Below are 20,670 nucleotides of genomic sequence, written 5' to 3'. Positions count from 1 at the left end.
TAGGTATGAGTCACTGCACCTGGTGTGTTTTTCATTTAAAATCTCAAATAATCTTTACCATTATCTATCACTTTTATGAAGTAAGATTTTATGTTTATTTGTTTAGTTTGCTCGTTTCTTTCTCTACTTTAATGAGAAATACTATATTCCTCTGTTTAGGCTTATAGAATCTCTTGGCAAGGACAGGTTTATGATGTTCTGTCTTGAAGTAACAAATGAAATGAAGACTTAATACTTTTTTTAAAAACACTTACTTGGTTTTTTAAAGGCATAAAAATAAATGTATTATATAAATATTATATATTTGATGTACATATTTTGTGCTGGAGTAAGCTCTGATTCCAAAATTTGAGAACTATGGACTAGCTGAAAAAAGCTTTCTAAACTTAAATATTCTAACTAAACCTTTCTTTCATGTCAGCCACCAGCTCTGCCCACTTGGAGGACCTTGCTTACCTGGATGAACAGAGACATACACCTTTGAGAACTTCTCTTCGAATGCCAAGACAGAGTATGGGTGGTGCTCGTACACAGCAGGACTTAAGAGGTTAGATCTGCAGGGGGCCTGAGAAATGGGCAACAGCCAAAAGTTTCTTTGTTTCCTGTTTCTAAACTTATTTCAGTCTCCCTTAAGAAGTGAAATGATCCATTTTAGCGTGTAACCAGTTCATTTCTGCTGAGTCTAGAGGAGGAAGAGAAACACAAACACTCTGCTACTTCTAGTAGACAGGCATTGTAATTAGCAACAGTTGGAAGCATTGATTCCTTGAGTTTCTGAATGAAAACAAATGCAAAGGGCTGGTGGTGATGGGAGAAATGACCTTTTTAAGATCCTGTGTTTCAGAAGTGACTGTTGACCAACTTCAGCCCTAGCCATAGTGCAGGCGAGCTGTCTAATCATCATGCACAGGCTAGGCGTCCCTAATCTGAAACCAGAAATCCAAAATGCTCTAAAATCTGGAACTTCTCAAGCACCCACAGGATGACACAAGTGGACTGTTCCACTCCTGACCCCTTAACTTTAGCCTGTGTGTATGAGGTACATATGAAACATAAATGAATTTTATGTTTAGACTTGGGTCTAATCCCCAAAATATCTCATTATGTATATGCAAACATTCCAGAGTCTGAAAATAATCTAAAATTCAAAACACTTCTGGTCCCAAGTATTTCAGTAAAGGATGCTCACTTATCCATTTGCAGAGAATTTATTTCATTTTGTTTTAGTAACCATTTCTAGTAACATGCAGTACTTTTGTTTTCGGAGTTTCAGAAAGTGCCCATAATCCTGGCATGGTCTACATACAACTTGGGCATTTCTCACTCAGGCACCTATTTCTTTACATTTTTGTGGCATGCTACATGTTTCTGCAAGCTGGCACCTTATCTTACCAAAGCCTTTCATTTGTTACAATGATGGTCTAACTGAAGGGCCTGTTACTGGTATTTCTGTCCTTTTGTTTGCTCAGCATTAACCAATCTCTGATGGCCTTAACGGATACTCTGGTTTCTCCAGCAGTCCCTGACTCTCCTACATGTAGTGCATTTTTTACTTTATCTTGCAAATTTTTTCATCTTTCCTTTACTGTCTTGTGTCCTTGCCCTAGCCAGTAGAGGGCCACAGCATAATTTCACAAGAAGGAGTTTCTGCCTGCTTACAGTCCATTCTAGACATCATCGTGCTGACAGTTTTTCAATGATAGCTAGGCTAATGGGAGCATAAAATAATTAATTGTTCCTGGGTGCGGTGGCTCACGCCTATAATCCCAGCACTTTGGGAGACAGAGGTGAGGGGATTGCCTGAGCCTACAGGTCCGAGAACAGCCTGGGCAACTTGGGAAGCCCTCATCCCTACAATAAATCAAAAAATTGGCCAGGCGTAGTAGCGCACACCTGTAGTTCCGGCTACTTGGAAGGCTGAGGTGGAAGGATCACCTGAGCCCAGCAGGTTGACGCTGGGGTAGCCATGAGCATGCCACTGCACTCCAGCCTGGGCAACGGAGTGAGACTCCAACTAAAAAAAAAAAAAAAGTTAATTGTATTGCAACAACGACCATGCCTCCCATCAACAACAGCTAGTTGATAGTCTCAGACCTGCCTTTAGTTCCCGTTCTTTTTGTCCATACTGCTCGCTGCTGCTTCAGTTTGGCATCTGCCAGCTGCTTGGTAGGTGCAACTGTGTATTCGCAGCCCAGAAAACTGAGTTATGTCAAGCACTACTTTAGACTGATTATATCCAACCCCTGGATAAATTTAATCACAAGACCAAATGACTGATTCATGCCAAGACCAGAACGCACAACCTTAATAAAGAAGGCTGGACAGAACCACTGATCTGTATGGTCCCACAGACTTGATTGGAAATCTGTCACATTGCCATCACCTTGCATCTTGTTACTGAAAACATTCTGGCGTTGTTGATGTTATTTTCTGCTTTGCTGATCATTGAATCATAGATGTTATATTAATAGGAAACAGAATTAATTGACAGATTTGGCTGTGCTGTTTTTAGGAATCCTTCATGTTGAGTTCAACTGATACGTGCTTCTAGTATCTGAAGATTTCTTTCTCTTTTTTTTAAATTTTATTTTTAAAATGTGGGATACAAATGAGGGTTAGATACATACATGGTCATCATACAGGTTATCTAAAGATTTCATAAGGCTTTTCAAAGTTACATTTGGGTGAGCTTGCTGTTTACACAGATCTCAGTTTTATCTAGAATACGGCAAATGTCTTTTCTTTGCATTGACCTTCAGCCTAAGCATTCGGTAAAACAACAAAAGTACACCTAAAGATTTTCCTAAAGCATACCTAAATCTTTAGGCATCCTCTGCCTGAATAATGTATTTCTAAAAATATTACTTCATTTTCCCTGCAAATAGTTCTCAACTTATTGTTGATATTGACACTTAAAGCTGAAGTGTGTCCATTGTTGAAGGTGCTGTGATATCAGTGTTTCAGTTCCTTGAAGTCGTCTTTATTTTCAAGAGCTTGTCCTTGAGTAGTCTAAATGACTAGAACGCACCACCCAGATTCATAAGAGAAAGGGTGTTTGCTCAGAAGAGTATTCTTTTTACTTCACATGCTGTAATTCAGAACGTAGAGGCTTGTGTGTCCACAGTCGTCCTTCAAAAAGTAACATGTTCTCTTGATTACTGTTGATAGATGAGTTGTATGGCTTATGATGTGACTTAAACACTTTATCAAGAAATGAAAGCAAACTTGGGTGGATAGTTTCTATAGACCTGATTGGCAAGCTTTTATAATTCATGATTATTATATCCAAAACTTTGCATTTGATATTTTTAAAAAAAAGAATCAGATTTGTTTTTCTGGCATATTTTTTAAAGCATGTGACATCATACTTTCTAATTTTATTTAAAGGATTATACAAGTTGCAGTCATATTTCAGTTTCACATCGTTTTTCTTATTATGATTAAAATAAGGGCAATCCCTTCAGATCCCCTCCCACTGTGGGAGCTTTTCTGTCCTCTCAGTAAATCCTGCTTTCTCAGAAAAATAATAATAATGATAATTAATAAATAAAATAAAACTACCCCCCAAAAGGCAATAAAGTCATTGAAAACATTTTTCAGTGTGCATTAAGAGATCTCTTTTAGCCGGGCTCGGTGGCTCAGCCCGTACGTAATCCCACGCCTTTGGGAGGCTGAGGTGAGTGGATTGCCTGAGCCCGCGGATTCAAGACCCGCCTGGGCAGGCGAGACCTCATTTCTACAATAAAATCAAAAAAATTAGCCGGGCATGGTAGAGCGCGCCTGTAATTCTGGCTCGGAAGGGCTGAGGCAGAGGGATCGCTGGAGCCCAGCAGGTCGAGGCTGCGGTGGCCGGGAGCGGCCACTGCACTCCAGTCTGGGCGACAGAGTAAGACTCCAACTCAAAAAAAAAAAGAGCTCTCTTTCCCTGTAGAGAAGGGATATCTCTTTCTAGATTTTAAAGTACTACTCTAAAAAGTTCAGTGAAATAGTTTTTTTATAACAATTCTGGGGTTAAGTGATCCCAGGTCTTTAGAGATGGTAGTTAATGGTCATGTACACTGTAGTATATTCAGTGGATACTAAGTATGTTGACTAGCTGATGACTATATTGACTAGAGACTGAAAAAGTATCCCCTGGATATATGTCTAAAGAGCATTTGAGACGGCAAGCATTTATTGGAGCGCCTTATGGATAGTCTTACACTCTGTTAAGGGCAGTGTTTCTCTAACTTTTTGGTCCCGGGACCCCTTTACGCTCAAAAAATCATTGAGAACCCTAAAAGGTTTTTATTTATATGGGTTAAATTTATATTTGTCACATTCAAACTTGAAACTAATATGTTTAATGTTTGTTTTTAATTGTTTAAAATAACACTTTTTAAATAATAATAGAAATTATTAAAATATCTATGTGTCCGCTTTTTGTAAACAATGGCAGACCCATTTCATGTTAACATCATGTAAGCTATGAAAAGTTCTACTGTATACTTATAAAAGAATGAGAGTACAAAAAAAGCAAATAATCTCTTAGTATTATATAAATAGTTTTGACTTACGAACCCCCAGAACATGTCTTGAAAACACCCAGGAATCCCCAGACCACACTTCTAAAGCCACTGGTTTAGAGGATACATTTTAATGGAAGGTAAGTGTTATGCCTTAAAATCTGTACAATCTGTTCACAGAAATGCAAAACAGCATAGCGTAGTTTGAAAGCTGGTTACAAAGTTGTTCATGAACATGGTTTGAGAGTTCAGGCTTAATTCATTTACCAGTTGCCTTAATAGTAACTGCAACTGTTTGGTAAGCAGAAGTTGAAGTTGATGAGGTAACCTCTTCAAGTGGGATATTAACGTTAGCATTGCATCAGCAAAAAGTCCTTTTTTTTTTACTTTTCAAGGCTGCTGTTTCGAGCAGCTGTTCTACCGAAACTGATGTTTCCAGAAACCCAGCCCAGAAATGGGGAGAAGGTCATATAAGGGCACTGTTGACCAAGGTCCCATTGCAGCAAGTTAGTAGATCCTTAGCTGTTAACCATCTAAGAGCTTGAGCTCTGATGATGAGGTTGTTACAGAAGGTTGAGTGCTAGTGCACTGTGTAAGCTGGCTCACCTACCACTGGTGCCTTTTCTAGTCCCAAAGCATTCACGTCTTTGATGGATATAAATTTGAATTAATTCAATCTTTTTAAAGTTTTTAACTTAAAGTTTTAAAATTATTTTGGGGTTCCTATTTTTAAATTCAATCACTGTTATGTTAATGTGGTAGTATACTAGAAATTATTCACCTAAAACTTTTCACTCTTTCTGCCCTTCCTAATGAAATCTCTCATTCCACAGAGAAAGGTAGAAACTCAGTTTGCTGTCTATTAAAATGAAGGGATTGTTGACTTGTATGGATAAATGTAGTAAATCTATGATGTAATATATATAAAGGGAATTAAAATACACAGTATGAAAATTCTAGCATAGTGTCTTCATATAATAGCTGCTTGGAGTAAATTAAAATTTTTTAATGGTAAGACCCTAACCTGCCTGATGTTAAATTGTAATTACACTGTTCTGCTTGAAGAGATTATGCATTACTAATTAAAGTTTCATTTCTCAACATATGTTGGTTTCCTTAGGACTTTTCTAAATTCCATTGCATAAAAGACCTTTCAGAAGCTTCATGTTTACTTATTAGCTGCTTTAATAGGCACTAGGCTGGAGGGTGTATGTGCCAATGACAGTCTGAGTCATTGGCAGAATTTATGTGAAACTGGCCTTGCCATGGTTAGCTTGGCTTTGTCAAAGATGGATTTAATTTTTGATCAAATAAAATCAGTGCTTCACGCCATTTATGAACCCCTCTCTGATCTGAAACAATGAGTCTGCTATGAAGATGACTGAGATGCGTGTCATGAAGCTTAATGGTCTTGCCTGAGCCCATGGGAGTCACACATCCCTGAGGCTGCTTAGTCCTTGTGATCCCTGCCTGGCTGGCGCTCTCACTTACAAGGGAATGTCTCCATCAGTCTTTTCCACCTCACTGTTCGTTATCTTGTTATTACCGGTAGGGTTAGACACCTTCTTCTTAGGTGAACTCAAGTCCATGCGCTTAGCTGCCAGCATATAAATATTGGGTGGGTGAATTGGAAGCTTAGGTTGTGTGAGATTGTTCCCCTCAGCCCCAGCCAGCTCTTTTGCAAAGTGCCTGAGAATTTGAGTATGCAGTACTCAACTCGAATGTCTTAGACATCTTTTAGAAACTAGTCTGGGCTTTTTGGAGTAATCTGGTTGTGATTTTTTAAAGCAGAGCACTACTTATTAAAACTCATTCTAGGTAGATATTTACATAAGCCAGCCTTATGTGACAAATTACATCTTAAAGTTTAAAACCCAAACAGTAGCTAATACATAGAAGGTTCCTCACAAGACCCTCAAGAGAGAAATAGCCTTTGGGAAGGAGAAGAGTCAACAAGCCACATAATGTTCTAACAGGCACATATTGACTTCTTGCATTAAGTAGCGTTCCGTTTAAAGAAAGACTGTGTGTGAAGTGACATGAAAGAAATTCTAATCAAGACATCTAGCTCTGCAAGGGGTATCAGTGAAAATACTTTTAAATGCCTTACGAGTAGTAAAGAAAAATAACACCATCAAGCCATTCTGGGTTTTGGATCTAAATTAGATTTAAAGAATCAGCCTCCCAATTGATCTTTTTATCATTATTTTCTCCAGAATTGACTAAATCTATTGAAGTAACCATAATGCCAATAAATTTACTTAATACTTTGAAAAACATTTTAAATTCAATAAATGATCTAAGTTTTTTAATCTTGTATATGAGAGCTTTTTTGTGGTGTAGCTTTCCTAGATACTCATAAAATTACAGAACTCGAGAATTTTATTTGGAGGGCCATAGATATTTTGTCATGAAGAGTTCACTTTAAAATATTTTATCAGCCGGGCGCGGTGGTTCATACCTGTAATCCCAACACCTTGGGAGGCAGAGGTAAGAGGATTGCCTGAGCCCAAAAGGTCGAGGCTGTGGTGGCTGTGAGTGTGCCACTGCACTCCAAGCTGGGCAACAGAGTGTGACTCTGATTTAAAAAAAAAAAGTATATTTATATAAAATCTTAAATTCCAAATAATGAAAATAGCCAGTTTTAATATTCCTAAAAGTAAGTATTGTATCTCACCTTCAAGGCCAACAATATAAGAGCACAAAACTCAAAAAACTATGTTGACATAGTTATAAATATCAAATATTTCATATTTCAAAAGCTTTACTGTTTTTGTATTTTTTCTACATTTTGAGGTATTAAACATGAGAAAGCATGTAAAATGTAGCAACCTTTCAAGGAGTAGGGTTTTCCCTATTTATCCTCCTGTTCTCCAAAAGTCTTTGTTTTCTTTCTGAAAATTCCATTCAGCAGTGACTCCCAGATTTTTCTTTACAAATGTTTTCCCGTAAGACCAATGTGAAAAACTGACAAGTTATTTAAGGACTCAAAATACGATTTTCTTCAGAGTAAAATAGATCTTTTCCCTTTTTTACTCCCACATTAATAGAATGTAACAAACACTAGGACAAATGTTTAGAATGAGACACTTCTTAAAAGGCATAAAAGTAATAGCATACATTTATTGGCATCGCTACTCTTTATAGGTTAGTGCTTCGAGCTTTAAACATGTTCTTATTTAATCCTCACAACTCTTTGATGTAAGTAGTGGTAATAAGGAAACTGAGATTTAGAGAGATTAAATAACTTACACAGGTTACATGTAATTGGCAGTGCCATGATTCAGTTCATGTCTGGCAAATCCAGAGCCTGTCGTCTTAACCACCTCGCTATGCTATGTCACAGACAATATGTAAAAAGTAATCAGGGCTGGACACGGTGGCTCATGCCTGTATTTCCCAGCACTTGGAAAGGCCAACGCGAAAGGATCACCTGAGCCCAGGAATTCTAGACCAGCCTGGGCAACACAGTGAGACCACATCTCTACAACAGATCGAGAAATCAGCTATGGCACCTGTAGTCCCAGCTACTTGGAAGGCTGAGGCAAGAAGGGTTACCTGAGCCCAGGAGATCGAGGCTGCGGGGGCCATGATTGGGCCACATTCCAGCCTGGGCGACAGAGTGAGACTCCAACTCCAGAAAAAAAGGAATCAGTAATATAATAGTAGCCTGTATATTGGCTCGTTGCAGATGCTCAGTGCTCTGGGATTTGGGGTAGGCAGCAGTGTTGCATATAGCAAAGCATGGCCTGTCCCTTCAGCAGGAGGTGTAGTCAGAGAGGGGCCCCGTGTTTCACCAGCCCAAACCAGCTTCTGCTGCTCTTTTCCTTATTTCTGTCCCTGGCTCCTCAGGCCTCTCCCATCGGGCTTTCAGTCGGGTCCGCCTTGAATCGCCGTCCTTGTCCCCCCCGTTTTCATCAGTCGCCACACCCTGAGGCTCGGCTCCTACGTTTCTCACTTGCTCCCACTTTCTCCTTCCTCAGCGTTGCCCACTAGAGTGCTTTTCCCTCCTCCAGTCTGTCCGTGTGCCGTTCAGTCTGATGCCTGGCTGCCAGATTGGTCTTTCTGAAACACAGCTCAGAATCAGGCCGTTTCTCTGTCTTGTTAATTACCGTTGCCTCATCCTTGTCCAGTTAGTGCATAGGAATGGAAACTAGGAAAAGTAGCAAGCAGTGCTGAAAGGACAAGTAACAGCTTGTTGTTGCCTTTAAAGTTAACAGCTGATATTTAAGAAAAGCCAAAGAGGCCATTGCTTTGCTAAGCTATGGTCTGACCATGTGGCTTCAAGAGCTTTAGTTGCCATGTTTCCTAGCTTTGGTCCCCTCCCCTATCTCGGGGAGGTGAATCTCCTCTCTCTCTCTTTCTCTCTCTTTCTGTCTCTCTCTCTCTCTAATCTACTTTCTAAATAAACTATATTTTCCACTCTAAAAAAATAAAAAGAAGAAAAGCTAAAGAATTTTTTTTAAACAAGCAACACTGCCAGAGGGACAGTTAAGTTGAAAGAGTGATGGACAAGAACCAAAGGAGTGGAGTCGGTGCGATCAGGTATGAGAAGGCGCCTACACAATGCTCAATGGATTTATTAACTCAGTCAAAGGCAAGAGACTAAAATCCCTTCCATGCCAAACGAGTCATCAGTATTTGGCATCAGTACTTTTAGTACTTAAAAAGGGGCAACAGAGTAAAAAGGCAACCTGTAGATGAGAGAAAATATTTGCAAACCCTAGACTGATAGGGGTTAATATCCGGAATACATAGGGAACTCCTACAACTCAATAGCAAAATAATAATAATGATAACTGGTTTTAACATGGGCAAAGGACTTGAATAGTCATTTTTCCAAAGAAGACATACAAATGGCCAACAACTATAGGAAAAAAAGTTTAATATCACTAATCATCTGGGAAATGCAAATCAAAACCACCGTGAGGTAACATCTCACCTGTTAAGATGGCTATTATTTAAAAGAGAAGAAAAGAACAAGTGTTGGCGAGGCTATAGAGAAATTTGTTCCCTTGTACACTATTGGTGGAAATGTAAAATGGTGCAGCTGCTGTGGAAAATAGTATTGAGGTTCATCAAAAATGTAAATAGAACTACAATATGATCCAGCAGTCCTGTTTCTGGGTATTTATCCAAAAGAATGGCTATCAGGGCCAGGCTCGGAGGCTTAGCGTGTAATCCCAGGGAGGCTGAGGCTAGTGGATTGCCTAAGCCCACAGGTTCAAGACCAGCCCGGGCAACTTGGCAAGACCCCGTCTCTATAACTTAAAAAAAAAATTAGCCAGGTGTGGTAGTATGTACCTGTAGTTCTGGCTACTTGGAAGGCTGAGGCAGAAGGATCGTCGGAACCCAGCAGGTTGATGCTGAGGTGGCCATGAGTGTGCCACAGCACTCCAGCCTGGACAACAGAGTGAGACTCCAACTCAATTAAAAAAAATAGAATGGGCATTGGAATCTCAAAGATATGCTTGCACTCCCATGTTTATTGCAACATTATTCACAGTAGCCAAGATGTGGAAACAACCTTCATGTCCATCAAAAGATGAATGAATAAAGAAAATGTGGTCTATATATGCACCATAGAAAAGAGATCTTGTTATGTGCTACAGTATGAATAAGCCTTGAGGGTATTATGCCAAATGAAATAAGCCAGTCACAAAACAACAAATACTGCATGATTTCACTCATATGAGACATTGAGTCATTAAAGTAGAAAGTAGAATCATGGTTGCCTAGAGCTAGAGGAAGGGGGAAATGGGAAGTTACTGTTCCGTGTACAGTGTGAAGTATCAGCCATGCAAGAAGAAAGCCTTCTAGAGACCTGCTGCACATTTTGCTTATAGTTACCAATCCTGTACTGTCCACTAAAAGTGTGTTAATAGGGGAAATCTCATGTTATTTTTCAAATCACAGTTAAAGAGAGGAATAGAGATGGCAAATCTCTTATCAAGGCGGAATAAGGAAAGAAATAGACATTTGTTGAGAGTTAGTGTTTGTGTTGGGTTTTTTTGGTTTAGTTTTGTTTTTTGAGTTGGAGTCTCACTCTGTTGCCCAGACTGGAGAGCAGTGGCCACCCCCAGCCACTGCAGTCTCGACCTGCTGGGCTCCAGCGATCCTTCCACCTCAGTCTTCCGAGTAGCCGGAATTATAGGCACGCACTACCATGCCCGGCTGACTTTTTTTGATTTATTGTAGAGATGAGGTCTTGCCAAGTTGCCCAGGTGGGACAGTTAGTGTTTTAATTAGCCTATTAGCCTATGGAAGAAGAGACAGAGAGAGCAGGCAACAGATGGCATTGGAGTGTGAAGCTAATGGGAAGTCCAGGTTGTTGTCAAGATTTCTGAAAGTGATTGAGAAATGTGTGAAGTAAAGAGACTTGAACAGAGTTGGCCATCCGGATGGGGAGACAAGGAAGACAGGACTAAAGCAACCTGTATGTGTGTGTATTCAGGTCATGAAAATTACTAGCACATATTAAGCACCTATTAATATGTACCAGGTTTCACGCTCATAACTTTACATTGTCTCGCTCCTCATGACAGTCCCGTGAAGTATATGCATCTCCTTTCACAGAGGAGGAACTTGAGGTGGGGAGAAGAGTTAAATAATTTGCAGAAGGACACCTGGTATGCCCGCCATGCTGTAAGTAATACCTGTGGTAAAGTCAGCCTGGGGACGGGGCTTTAGAAGTGGGGGACTGGGACCCAGAGAAGAGCCACTGAGGTAAGCTAAGTAATAGACTGAGCATAGCCAGCATAGCGTAGGAAGAAAGCTTCAAGCTCTTTGGGGAAGTACTAAACGGAGGAAACCTCATGCCTTTTTGGAGCACATGTCACATTACCTCATGTTTTCCAAGGACCAAGAGTATTAGACAGCATGCTCATAGGGTTAGGCTGTGAGCACAATCCAGAAGCAGCTCCTGGACAAGGAACATGGCATTTTTAAAAGGAAACTGATGCGTTATTTCCAAGAAACACCCCCACCCCTTAAATTCTTTTTCTGTCTATGGGTAGTATAAAGATTTTAGATTGAGTTCTGGAAAGGTTTTCGATTGAGAATCTTCAGTTCTAAAGGTTTCTTTTCTGAGACATACTTGACTTCATTGACCCTGTTTTTTACAGAAGAGTGTGAGCCTGGGAGGAAATGAAGCAGAAACAGGTTGTGTGAGGGAGCGAGGGAAATAACATTTGAGCCATCATCGTTAGTTCATATTTAGTCAGGATAATTCAGTGCTCATGAGTTCAAATTCTGATTCGCATAAAAGGTTGTTTTCAGCCCTGACTGTTTTTTTCCCCCCTCCATGATTCTCGAGTTCCAAAGGTTTTCCAAATCTCAGTATTTTTAAGTCTATATAGTTAAAATACAAACTGAGTGCCAGATATGTTTTTTAATTGTTGGATTAAAAAAGTAAAACCTAGTTTTGTTTTGGAATACTATTTGGTTATAGATCTTAATCTTTAGATAGATAGCCAAGGAAGCATCTTATCTTCTTAGTTATTGAGAAAGTCTGTTAATAGTAAAGATTGGTCCTTTTCCTCCTATTTTTTAAAGAATTATTTCTTCTTCTTTTTTTTCTTGAGTTGGAGTCTCTATGTCACTCAGGCTGAAGTGCAGCTCACTGCAGCCTTGACCTCTTGGGCTCAGGCGATCCTTCCACCTCAGCCTCTCAAGTGCTAGGCTACCACACCTGGCCTTTTTTTTTTTTTTTTTAATAGAAACAAGGTCTTGCTGTTGCCCAGGCTGGTCTCGAATTCCAGGCTCAAGCAATCCTCCCACCTCTGCTTCCCAAAGTGCTGAGATTACAGGTATGAGCTACCATGCCCGGCCAAAATTATTTCTTTCAAGATCTCTTCCTACTGTCCTGCAGTAATGAATTACTGTCTAAGATATGATGAATAATATGTCTTTCCTTGCTTAGTCTCTTTTGTTCTTGTTTTCTACCTTTTTTTCTTTCACTAAGAAGGCTTTGTTTCAATACTTCTGCTACTGTTTTGTCTGTTTCTATTTACTAGCAGAAAATCTGATAGGGTTAGAAGAATTGCTGGATATGTTTCATATAATACAGATCTACAGGGACACGCTGTGATGCTGAATGCTTCTGGAACTTTAGAAGGTCTTTTTACCTTAACCTACACCTATAAATAAGTAGCTGTACTGGCTGTGCTGTAAGAACTAGTTGCAGGAATTTTTAAAAATCAGTTGAACTGAAAATCTTCCTACCAGAGTTAATGAGGTGAAATCATAATCTGGCACCTTTGGATTGACAAATGAATGAGCACTTTGCAAAAGCATTTTAAAACCATAACAAATGCAGTATGCCTGAATTCCAGCTTTTGTTAATGGTGGAATTGCTTGGTTGGAGTACATCTTTCATAGATAACAACGAAAAACTATGAAGATTCATTGCCGAAAGGTCATCCTCAAGGCATATAGTCAGTAGGTTATCCAAAGTCAATGTGAAGGATAGAATTCTAAGATCAGTGAGACAAAAGCATCAAATAACTTATAAAGGCAAACCTGTCAGACTAACAGCAGACTTTTTCATGGAAACCCTACAAACCAGAAGGGATTAGAACCCTATCTTTAATCTCAAACAGAATAACTGTCAGCCAAGAATTTTGTATCCCACAAAACTAAATTTCATAAATGAAGGAGAAATAAAGTCTTTTTCAAACAAGCAAACACTGAGGGAATTTGTAACCAATAGACTGCCTCTACAAGAAATGCTCAAAAGGAGTTCTAAACATTGAAACCAAAGGTTGAAATGCACCAATAGGAAAACACAGGAAATTATAAAACCCACTGGGCTGATAAAACATCAACACAATGGAGAAAACAAAGCAACCAGATAACAAACAACATGAAGACAGGAACGGTACCTTACATAAAATTACTAACTTTGAGCATAAGTGGTTTGAATGCCTTGCTTGAAAGATACAGATTGGCAGAATGGGGAGAAAAAAGTCACATACACAATCCATCTGCTGCCTTCAAGAGACCCACTTAACTCACAAGGACACCTATAGACTCAGGGTAAAGGGGGTGAAAAAATAATTCCACACAAATGGAAAGCACAAATGAGTAGAAATAGCTGTTTTTATATCAACTAAAACAGACTTTAAAATAGTAGCAGTGAAAAAGACAAAGAAGGTCATGATATAATGATAAAGGAGTTAATCCAACAAGAGCATATAACAATATTAAAAATATATGCATCTAATACCAGACCTCCCAGTATTGTCAAACAAATTATATTAAACCTAAGAAAAGAGGTAGACAGCAGTACAGTAATAGTGGAGGAATTTCTACACTCTATTAACGGCAAGAGACAACTCATTACGGGAAAAAGTCAACAAAGAAACATTGGGCTTAATCTGGACTTGAGAATAAATGGACCTAGCAGACATCTACCAAATGTTATACCCTCAAGCTACATGATGTACATTTCTCTTATCAGCACATGCAGCATTTTCCAAAATAGACCATATGATAGGCCACAAAACAAGTCTCAATAAGTTAAAAAAAATTGAAATTGTATCAACTACCTTTTCAGACCACTGTGGAGTAAAACTAGAAGTCAGCTCTAAGAGAAACTCTCAGAACTATACAGATACATGAAAGCTGAACAATCTGCTCCTGATCCGGGTCAACAGTAGCATCAAGATGGAAATAACACAGACCAGAGTAGAACTAAATTAAATTGAAACAAAAAAAATACAAAGGATCAATGAAAGAAAAGGTTAATTCTTTGAAAAAGGTAAGTAAAACTGATAGACCACTAGCTAGATTAATTAAGAAGAGAGAAAATTCAAATTAGCTTAATCAAATGAAAATGGAGACATTACAACTGATATCACAGAAATACAAATGACCATCCAAGATTATTATGAACACCTCTATTCAAACAAACTAGACAATCTAGAGGAAATGGATAAATTCCAGGAAACATGCAATCCCCCAACCTTGAATCAAGAAGAAATAGAAACCCTGAGCAGACCAGTAACAACTAGTAAGATAGAATCAGCAGTTAAATGTCTCCCAGCAATAGCAACAAAAATCCCAGACCAGATGGAGTCACAGTCAGATTCTCCCAGACATTCTTCAGAGAACTGGTAACAATCCTACTGAATTTATTCTACAGGACTAACAAGGAGAGAATTCTCCCTAACTCATTCCGTTAAGCCAGTATCACCTAAGACCAAAGCCAGGAAAAGACACAACAAAAAAAGAAAACTACAGACCAATCTCCCTGTGAACATAGACGTAAAAACTCTCAAGAAAAACTAGCAAACTGAATCCAACAGAATATGTAAAAAAAAAAAAAGAAAGAAAGAAATCACGATCAAGCAGACTTTATCCCAGGGATGCAAGGATTGTTCAACAGACACAGGTCAGTAAGTATGTTTCACTGCATAAACAAAATTTAAAAGAAAAATCATAATGATCATTTCAGTAGATACAGAAAAAGCATTTAATAAAATCCAGCATCACTTCATGATAAAAACTCTCAACAAAATAGTCATAGGAGGAATATACCTCAAAATAATAAAAGTCATATATGACAAATCCACAGAAAACATGATACTGAATGGGGAAAAGTTGAAAGAATTCCCCCCTCAGAACTAGAACAAGGCAAGGATGTCCACTTTCACCACTTCTATTCAGCATAGTACTGGAAGTCTTAGAGCAATCAGGCAAGAGAAAGAAATAAAAGGTATTCAAATTGGAAAAGAAATCAAACTATCTCTGTAGAAAACATGATCTTATACCTAGATACTGAAGACTCCTCCAAAAATCCTGAAAAGCCCGAAGACTCCTCCAAAAGATTCCTGGACTTGATAAATGAATTCAGTAGAGTCTCAGGTTATGAAATCAACACACACAAATCAGTAGCACTGCTATACACCAGTAATGACCAAGCTAAAAATCAGATCAAGAACTCGATACCATCTGCAACAACTGCCAAAAAGTAAACTACCTGGGAATATATTTAAACAAAGAGGTGAAAAATCTCTACTGGGAGAACTGCAAAACACTGATGAAAGAAATCATAGAGGACACAAACAAATGGAAAAACATCCCATACTCAAGGATTGGAAGAATCAACATTGTTAAAATGTAATCTGCAGATTCAACACAATCCCTATGCACTATTAATACCATTTTTCACATGGAATTAGAAAAAAAGATCCTAAAATTCATATGGAACCAAAAAAAGAGCCTAAATAGCCAAAGCAATCCTAAGCAAAAAGAACAAAGCTGGAGTCATCATATTACCTGACTTCAAATTATACTTCAAGGCTGTAGTAACCAAAAATATCGTGATACTGGTACAAGGACAGACACATGGGCCAATGGAACAGAATAGAGAATTCAGAAATAAGCCCACATATTTACAACCAATCTTCAACAAAACAGATGAAAACATACACACTTGGGAAAGGACACCCTATTCAATAAATGGTACTGGAAAAACCGGAGATAGCCATATGCAGAAAAACGAAACTGGAGCCTTATCTCTCACCAAATATAAAAACTAACTCAAGGTGGATTAAAGACTTAAATGTCAGTTCTGAAACCATAAAAATCCTAGAAGAAAGCCTAAGAAAAACTCTCTGAACATAGGCCAAGGCAAAAGAATTTATGGCTAAGACCCCTAAAGCAAATGCAATGAAAACAGAAGTAAGTGGGACATAATTAAACTTAAAAGCCTCTGCGAAGCACAAGAAATAATCACGTATATAGGCAACCTATACAATAGGAGAAATATTCATAAACTATACATTCCACAAAGGACTAATATCCAGAATCTACAAAGAACTCAAACAAATTAGCAAGAAAAAAACTAATAACCTTATTAAAAAGTGGGCAAACAACATGAACAGACATCTCTCAGAAGATATACAAATGACCAACAAACATATGCAAAAATGCTCAGCTTCACTAATCATTAGGGAAATGCAAATTAAAATCACAATGGGATATCATCTTACACCACTCAGAATGGCCACTATTAAAAAAAATTAAAAAACAGCATATGTTGGCACAAGTGCAGTGAAAGGGAATGCTTATATACTGTTGGTGGGAATGTAAATTAGTACAACCTGTATGGGAATCAGCATGGAGAATTCTCAAAGAACTAAAAGATCTACCATGTGATTCAGTAATTTCACTATTTGGTATCTACCCAAAGGAAAAGAGGTCTTTATGCAGAAAACACACCTGCACTCACATGTTTATTGCAGCACAATTCACAATTGCAAAGATGTGGAATCAACCTAAATGCCTGTCAGCTGATCAGTGGATAATGAAAGTACCCACACATATAATGGAATATTGTTCAGTCATTAAGAAAAGAAAATAATGTATTCCAACAACTTGGTTGGAATTGGAGATCATCGTTCTAAGTGAAGTCATACAGGAACAGAAAACCAATCACTGCATGTTCTCACTTATAAGTGGTAGCTCAGGTAAGGGTCTTCAAAGGCATATAGACTAGGGTATCTGCATAATGAACATTTGTTTACCTAACCCTGAATTGTACCCCACATCTTTAAAATTAAAAAAATGTAAAAAGGCATGTAGAATGGTATAATGGATATTGGAGACTTAAAGGGGGATTAGGGAGAGGAATGAAAACTCATTTACCTAGTACAGTGTGCACTGGTGGTGGTGATGGGGACACTTAGAGCCCAGATTTCTTCACCACTACATAACGCATCCGTTTAACCAAGAACCACTAGCTGTTGATATCAGATATATGTCTTATGAACAGAATACAAAAAATAACTATTTGAAGGCAGTGGAAAGTGGCAAAAAGCAAATGGAAGTGGGAAGTGAGATTACATTGAAAAATAGGGACCCAAACCAGTGTATTTTCAAATTTGTGGCTTTTTACTTGAGGGCTGTTTGTTTGCTTGAAGTATCAAAGGACAGAATCTCAAGACTGGCAAAACACCGGAAGTTAGTGATGAAATCCTAGAAGAAAGAGAGCTGCAAAGGATGTGGACCCCAAAATGTGCATGTAAACTCTTCCCAGAATCCTTGGCTGACTCCTGAACCATATATGTATCGAAGAAATCCCAATTAGCTTTTCCAAAAAAGGAGCATCCAGAAGCTGAGATAACTTAGAAATTTCAGCTGCTGCTTATTCCTGAGGAGCGTTTGAGCCCGGCTAAGTTAACTCAAACAGAAATCAGAATACGTGCGAGGAATGTAGCAGAATCCGAAGCCTCTAAAATGTCTCTGTTGAAACCCAGTGTAGTAGACTGAGTCAAAAAGTCATGTCCACCCGGAACCTAAGAATGTGACCTTATTTGGAAATACTGAGGCCTTTGCAGATGTAATTACATTAAAGCGAAATCGTGCTGAGTTAGGGCAGGCCCTAAATCCGATGACTGTTGTCCCTTTAAAAATTCCAGAAGCCACACTGAAATACGCGAGGAAGAGGGTGTGTAGAGATATAGGTAGAGACAGCGAGGCGGCTGCAGACCAAGGAGCACCACAGGTGACTGGGGCACCCGAAGCCGCCCGAGACAGGCTTCCCAGTGCCTCAGAGGGAGCCTGGCCCTGGAGAAACCTTGGCTCTGGACTTCAAGCCTCCAGAACTGTGAGGGAATGAGATTGGGTTGCTATATGACAAGAAGGCTATGGCGGTTGGTTATGACCATGCTACGAAACTGATACCCGCAGGGATGCTAGTGAAAGGGAGAAAATAATAAAGATACAAGCAGAGATCAGTGTAGTAGGAAGCAGATAAACATTAGCAACAACCAACAAAACCAAAAATTGATTATGTGAAGACAAACTTTATAAATCCCTAAGACTGCCTAGGAAAAATGGGAGAAAGCACAAATTATTAACATCAAGAACAAAAGAGGAGGCATCACTACCCCTTCTATAGACATCAAAAGCTTGATCATGTAAAGAAAGGTTTGCTATTTTTAAAACTACTCAACAAGGAAAATCCCACGGTCAATGGTTTGGGCTGTTGAATTCTATCAAATGTTTAAGGAGTAAGTGACTAAATCGTCTGATAGGTGTGTATTTACCTTTTTAGGAAACTGCAAAACTGATATTCAAGGTAGTTGTAGCATTTTGCATTCTCACCATCTATGTCTGAGAGTTCTACGTCCTCCACGTTCTTGCCAATGTGTAGTATAATCAATCTTTTTCATTTTAGACATATCACTACATGTGTAGTGATATCTCATTGTAGTTTTAATTTGCATTTTACTGATGATTAATGTTGATAATCTTGTGAGCTTGTTTGCCATCTGAATATTTTCTTCAGTGAGTTGTCTGTTCAGATATTTTGCCTATGTTTTTATTAGATTGTTTCTTTTTCTATTACTGAGTTTTGAGAGTTATTTAGTTTAGTACAAGACCTTTGTAAGATACATACTTTGCAAATATTTTTTCCTAGTGTATGACTTTTCATTCAACAGTGTCTTTTGAAGACAGAAGTTTTTAGAAGTCCAACTTATGAATTTATGCCTTTGATTAAGTGTTCTTTTTTGTATTATATCTGAGATTTCTTTGATTAATCAAAGGTCACAAATATTTTCTTCATGTTTTCTTCTAGAAATTTTGTAGTTTTACATTTCTACAATTTGGGATTGGTTTTTAGTACATTTTTGTATTTGATACAAGCTGTGCATCCAAGTTTTTCTCTTTTTCTTTTTTTCTTTTTTTTGGAGAGGAGGATATGGATGTCCAATTGTTCCACACCATTTGTTGTAAAGACTATTCTTTATCCACTGGATTCCTTTTGCACCTTTCTTAAAAATCAGTAATCTAGCCGGGCTCGGTGGCTCAGCCTATAATCCCGTGCCTTTGGGAGGCTGAGGTGAGTGGATTGCCTGAGCCCAGGGATTTGAGACCAGCCTGGGCAACTTGGTGAGACCTCATTTCTACAATAAATCAAAAAAAATTAGCTGTGTGTGGTGACGCACACCTGTGGTTCCAGCTACTTGGAAGGCCGAGGTGGAAGGATTTGCCTGAGCTTAGCACGTCGAGGCTGCAATGGTTGTAGGTGTGTAACTGCTTGCCCTCCAACCTGGGCAACAGAGTGAAACTTTGACTCAAAAAAAAAATTAGATCATTCATATATGTATGCGTCTATTTCTGGACTTCTGTTTCATTATTCTGTTTTTTCCTCTATTGACATTAATAATATACTTACTTTATTACTGTGGCCTTATCTTGAAATCTTGAAATCAAGTCATGTTAACCCTCCAATGCTGTTTTTTGAATTGTTTCAGCTAGTTTAGATTATTTATATTTCCATATGAAACATTGTAAATTTCTACCAAAAACTGCTATAATTTTGATAGAGATTGCATTAGATGGATGGTTGGATGGATGAAGGGATAGATTGATTTGGGAAAAATTAACTTAATTAGTATTGAATCTCCCAACACACATAGTGTATTTAGCCATCATTTAAATCTTTCTTAATTTCTATCCACAGTGTTTAATTGTTTTGAGTGGGGGAGGTGCTTACAGTGAATCTGGTTACACTGGATGTCTCTTTGGGATTGATCCTATGGATATTGATAGCGGCTAGCAGTTGGCAGCCAGACACTGCTCTAGGCACATTACTTATATTAACTCATTTTTTCTTTATAATGCCATTGCGAACCCTTTTTTAAAGTTGAGGAAACGGAGCTATCAATAACATCAGTAACTAGCCCAAGGTCTCCCAGCTACTAAGTGACAGAACAGAATGCAAATGGAGGCAGCCTGACCCTGAGGCCTGGTTTGACCCACTGTGCTGTATGCTTTCCTGCTTGTTCTTCTTTTTTTAACAGAATTTATCTGGCGTGTGCTTAAAACTGTTATCTTTAGATTGTTTTTTAGGGCCTGACTCAAATGGTTTTACATTCTTCAAAAACTCATTTCCTGCGTTAGGAATAGCTCCCTACTCTAGTCCTATTCCTGAGCACCAGCAATATGCGACAGACTTGACTCTTGTAAATGTCTAGAAACTTGCTGGGCAAATGAGCTCCTACCTTGTTTTAAGTATTCCTTAGGAAAATATAACTTCGCAGCTACTTGGATGGATTTAGAGTCTATCATACTCAGTGATCTCTCACAGAAACAAAGAACAGAGTACTCTGTGTTCTCACTCCTAAACAGACCTTGAACAATTGTCATAATA

General features: G+C 38.5%; 1 protein-coding gene across 1 annotated transcript in view; it reads left to right on the top strand.

Moving 5' to 3' along the window:
- TANC2 (tetratricopeptide repeat, ankyrin repeat and coiled-coil containing 2) overlaps positions 1-20,670 on the top strand; it is a 343,337-nt gene that overhangs the window by 213,311 nt on the left and 109,356 nt on the right. The window contains exon 8 of the mRNA XM_021709161.1: positions 422-547. Within this exon, the coding sequence (XP_021564836.1) occupies positions 422-547 (126 nt within the window). The remainder of the gene's footprint in view (positions 1-421; positions 548-20,670) is intronic.

The sequence above is a fragment of the Carlito syrichta genome, unplaced genomic scaffold, assembly GCF_000164805.1.
Source record: "Carlito syrichta isolate Samal-C Ts95f unplaced genomic scaffold, Tarsius_syrichta-2.0.1 Scaffold169039, whole genome shotgun sequence".
Taxonomy (NCBI): Eukaryota; Metazoa; Chordata; class Mammalia; order Primates; family Tarsiidae; genus Carlito; species Carlito syrichta.
This window is presented reverse-complemented; position numbering and strand designations above follow the sequence as displayed.